The sequence below is a fragment of the Bidens hawaiensis genome, unplaced genomic scaffold (assembly GCF_021521415.1).
Source record: "Bidens hawaiensis isolate Kalapana, Puna unplaced genomic scaffold, B.hawaiensis_p1.1 tig00004101_1, whole genome shotgun sequence".
Classification (NCBI taxonomy): domain Eukaryota; kingdom Viridiplantae; phylum Streptophyta; class Magnoliopsida; order Asterales; family Asteraceae; genus Bidens; species Bidens hawaiensis.
This window is the reverse complement of record NW_027491241.1, coordinates 1,373,455-1,378,459: the sequence shown is the minus strand read 5'-3', so window position 1 is coordinate 1,378,459 and position 5,005 is coordinate 1,373,455. Positions and strand designations below refer to the sequence as shown.

At 35.9% G+C, this 5,005-nt stretch overlaps 1 protein-coding gene across 1 annotated transcript; it reads left to right on the top strand.

Moving 5' to 3' along the window:
• The first annotated feature begins 319 nt into the window (after positions 1 to 319).
• On the top strand, positions 320 to 4,424 carry LOC143625307 (putative serine/threonine-protein kinase PBL21). Its single transcript, XM_077095676.1, has 5 exons — positions 320 to 380; positions 1,001 to 1,170; positions 1,913 to 2,102; positions 2,644 to 3,035; positions 4,107 to 4,424. The coding sequence occupies exons 1-5, from the start codon at positions 320 to 322 to the stop codon at positions 4,383 to 4,385; spliced, it is 1,092 nt and encodes a 363-aa protein (XP_076951791.1). The 3' UTR covers positions 4,386 to 4,424.
• Positions 4,425 to 5,005: the final 581 nt, after the last annotated feature.

Below are 5,005 nucleotides of genomic sequence, written 5' to 3'. Positions count from 1 at the left end.
TTAATGATAACTTTCTCTTTTGTTACCGAGAGCAATCCTGGTAGCATAATCAACATAGATTTACACACGGAGAATGTACTACCAAAAGTAAAATATATGATGGTGATTATGTTACCGGGATTGCTTTTGACAGCAAAAGTAAAAGTTTGGAGTATAGATTTTTTTTTTTAACTCTAGAAATTTTTTTTCATTAAAATCAAAACGATTACAATAAAGTGGCAGGCAAACGGGCAACAAGCTGCGCCGCAACCCCCTTTTGAATAGCAAAACCAATCCTACTAAAAACAAAGCGTTGGGCCGTAGGAGCCGAAAAAGTACCATGTACGACACGCTGGACCCTGCTCAGGAATTTTACAGCCTCCAGGGCCAGAAACCCAAATGTATCAAAAGCAAAAGGGAGAAATACATGCTGATTCTCTAACGATTATTAGTCGGGTAGTGGGGTAGGGACTAACGATTAATCGGATTGGAATTTATATGTAATTTTTCAAATATATACCAAATTATTTTATATATAAAATTTCAGTTTTGACCAAATAGCGATTAATCGGCAACTAGTCGGTGGGGCAGTGACTAGCGATTAATCAGGGATTAATCGGTGCCTAGTCGAGATTTTTACAACCATGCCAGTAGGCGATGTTTGGATAATTAAAATCCAAATTTTCTTATATAAATACACAAAACACATATATAGAAAGGCATACACAATCACAAAAGAGCTTCTAGTTCCGAGATGTAATATTCAGTCCAATGATCAAAACAAAAAACAATTACCCTATGTTAATTAGTGTGTAATATATTTAAATTCATGGTTTATTAATCGGCTTTAAGTTTGCGTATTTGATTTCTAGTTCATTTAGTTTGTTCATTCAGTAATCGAATTCGCATCCAATTTCGAATAATTCAATTTTATTAATTCGAGTATTGGGAATTTGATTCTTTGAGCACCCCTAGTTCGAGTTCATTAAACTTATTCTGTAATGTAAATATGTAACAGCAGCTAATGGAAATAGAAGAACATACAAGGATGTTAATGTTACTAGGGCTAATGTGGCTAGAAGCTTTACGTTCCGTGAACTTGCTGCATCTACACAGATCTTCCGGGCTGCTAATTTGATCGGAGAAGGTGGATTTGGAAGTGTTTACAAGGGTCGGCTGGAATCCGGGAAGGTAAAACTTTTTATTTTCACTTGTTATTTCAAATATCTGAAACTGTTGATGTGCTTTTTAATAACTTAATTCAAGAATAAAATGTAGAGAAGGTGTTTAATAAAATGCCTCCGGTTCTTGAGACGGTGGTTCATAGGGCTGCAAACAAACCGAACCGAACAAGTTCTTGTTCATGTACATCCATTAAGCTTTTATCGAGCAAGCGAACGGTACACGAGCACCTAACCATACGAAATATCATGTTTGTGTTCGTATATTAAAGGATATGAACTTGTTCGCTCCGGCTATCAAGTTTGTGTTGGTGTTTGTTTTTTATTCATATGCTAACTTTGCATATAAATTAATCACATAATACTTATATATTTTGTTGTTTTATAGTTAATAAATTTGCTTAAAACTATATGATAAGATTACACCAGTCAATAAAAAATATTAAAAACCTTTTGTAAAAGAACATAAACGAATGTAAATGAATACATTATCGAACGCTCATGAACACAATTGAATGAACTTAGCATCGGTTCGTGTGCGCTCATTTTAGCTAAGCGAATGGAATTCTTTCTTCATGCTTGTTCATATGTTAAATGAACGAGCATAAACGAACTTCATGCCTGTTCACGAATAGTTCACCAAACGTTGTTTACAGCCCTAGACTGGTTCATGCACATGTGGGTCCAAATTAGGGGTTGTAGTAGGTTAATATGTGAAAACAACAAAAGGGTTAACTGTTTTTTATGAACAGTTAGTGGCGGTTAAAAAGCTCAATCTGAATGGATCTCAAGGGAACCAAGAGTTCATAGTGGAGGTTCTTATGTTAAGTCTTCTTCGCCATTCACATCTCGTCACGTTAATTGGTTATTGCACGGATGGTGACCAGAGACTTCTTGTTTATGAGTATATGCCACTTGGTAGCCTCGAAAATCATCTGTTCGGTAATTTTTTTATTTAATTATTTCATTTTCTAATTACTTTCTGTATCAAGGACTTAAAGCCAAATGTTTCTGGTACATGTAAACGAACTGACCATTTAACGAGAAGTTTTATTGTGTTCGTTTGTTTAATTGACGAACAAACATGAAAACATGTCTTGTTCATTCATTTATGTTCATGAACTTCCTTTTTGTTTATGTTCGTTCGTTTGTGTTCATTTATATTTTTTAGTGTATGTTTGTTTAAGTTTGTTCGTTTATATATAAATTTTAACTTTTTAGACCCGCTATAACTTACTCTAGTTTTGTTAAACTTTAGGCCCGATTGATTGATGTTCGCGTTTACTTTTAAATGATGTTCACTCTGTTATGTTCAGTTATGTTCGTTCGTTTATGTTTGTGAACCGTTAGTTAATACTTTAACAAATGAACATAAATGAACACGAACACACCCATTTTATTATCAGACGAACACGAACAACAAAATCCTGTTTGTTTAATTTCACAAGTTGATAAACTCAAGCTGCCCATTTCCATTTTTCAGATCGACAACCTCATCAGGAACCGTTGGATTGGCCAACCAGACTAAAGATTGCGGTTGGTGCAGCTCGTGGTCTCGAATATCTTCATTGCCAAGCGAACCCTCCCGTTATTTATCGCGATTTGAAATCATCAAATATATTATTGGACCGTGATTTCAATCCAAAGCTTTCAGATTTTGGGCTTGCTAAATTGGGCCCTGTAGGTGATAACACCCACGTGTCAACTCGGGTTATGGGCACATATGGTTACTGTGCACCCGATTATGCAATGAGCGGTAAACTTACTATAAAGTCTGATATTTATAGCTTCGGTGTTGTGCTTCTTGAACTGATTACCGGGCGTAAAGCAATCGATATGACTAAACAAAGTGGAGAACAGAATTTAGTTTCATGGGTAACTTTTTTTTTTCTTTTGTATGCTTATTTTTATAACCTTAACGAGTCAACGGTTAAATCAAGATTGGGTCAAAATGGGTTTAGTTTTAGGGCGGGTCAAAAACGGTCAACCCTAACCCGCATACATTTAAAATTGTGCAACTTGAACACAATCGTTTAACACGTATGTCTACATGGGCCAAATGGGTTGGCGGGTGATAATAAAGTTGTAAATGTGTTAATCGAGTTGATGGGTTGTGAAAAATGGTTAAATGGGCCATAAATTGCTTAGTGGGTTGACATGTTAATTAAGCAGGTTGTCTTTGAGTTGATCTGTTTAACTAAATTGATTAAATAGATCAACCTGAACATGATCCGTTTAACCCATTTACCTAAACGCTTCAAATGGGTTGGCAGGTGATTACTTAGTTGTAAACTTGTTGGTTGAGTTGATGGGCTCTAAAAATGGGTTAACGGGCTAGTGGGTTGACATGTTTAACTATGCGGATTAAACAAGTTAACTCGAACACGATCCGCTTAATTAGACATGTCAACCCACACACGACTCGCATAATCCATTGTCTAAACGTGTAAAATGGGTTGGCGGGTTGGCGGATAATAATCAAGTTGCAAACGTGTTGATCGAGTTGATGGCTTGTAATGGGTTAAACGGGTTAGTTGGTTGGCATGTTTAACTACACAGATTAAACAGGCCAACTCAAACAATACTCGTTTAATTAAACAGGTCAACCAAAAACAACTTGTGTAATCCATTTATCTAAGCGTGCCAAATGGGTTGACGAATAATAATCAAGTTGCAAGCATGTTGATCGAGTTGCTGGCTTGTAAAAATATGGGTTAAACAGGTTAGTGGGTTGACATGTTTAACCAAGCCGGGTCAACCTATTTAACTAAACAGATTAAACAACTCAATGTAAAACAGGTCAGCCCAATCACAAACCGTTTCTTGAATGGGTTCGATATACCAACTCAAAACTTGATTACCTTGTGTCATATGGTTCATATAAATACACACACACATGCATGCACACTAAGCATACAAGTTAACCAAAACTGACCTTTTGCGCAGTCACGTCCGTTTTTGAAGGACAGGAAGAAGTTTATTCAGTTAGCCGACCCGTTACTACAAGATCGGTTTCCGGCCCGTTGTATGCACCATGCGGTTGCCATCATTGCAATGTGTCTTCAAGAGCAAGCAAATTTCCGCCCTTTAATAGGCGATATTGTTGTTGCTCTCGAGTACTTGGCATCTCAAGCTGAGCTTTCTGAAAACTCTCACCCGTCGCCCTTGAATAAAGACAATGACCATATTGCCCCTGCAAGACGAACAGAATTACCGAATTGTTGATATTTTAGCTTCCAAAAGATTCATTATTTTCAAACAGGATTCACAAAATTATGATCTGCTTACTTTGATTCATAAGGTATGTAGTCTTTTTTGTTGTGTTATCTCTCAAATTAGCAAAAGACAATTTGAAATTACTAATATGGCCTCAATTTAGTAAGGTGGTGCAGGGTGGATGCTTATGGTAAGAGGGGTATAAAGGTCAAAACACCATGTATTTTGTAATAGGTGGAATGTGAATGTTGTTATTTAGTTAAAAGTGAAAGTGATGAAGTTGTGGATAGAGTTTTCATCTTGGGTGAGCTGGCAGCTGGTCTTTTCATTCTTATTTTCATCTAAATATGTAATTATAGTTTACATGTTGATTATAGTTTGTTGTTCTTGATTTTCTTGAAATGGTTTAGATGAATGTGTTGCATGTGGTTTTGGTTATTTATAGGATAATCAGAAGTTGTTTTGAGTTCAAGTTTGGAGAATTATATACATATACATATATCTATAGATGGCTGTTCAATGCATAACCAGTTGAACTGCTAGAACTGCATAAGCACAATTACATAATTTGCAAACACCAGATATAGATGCTTATAGGGTTTTATGGTTCTTTATTTGAAATTGGTTCT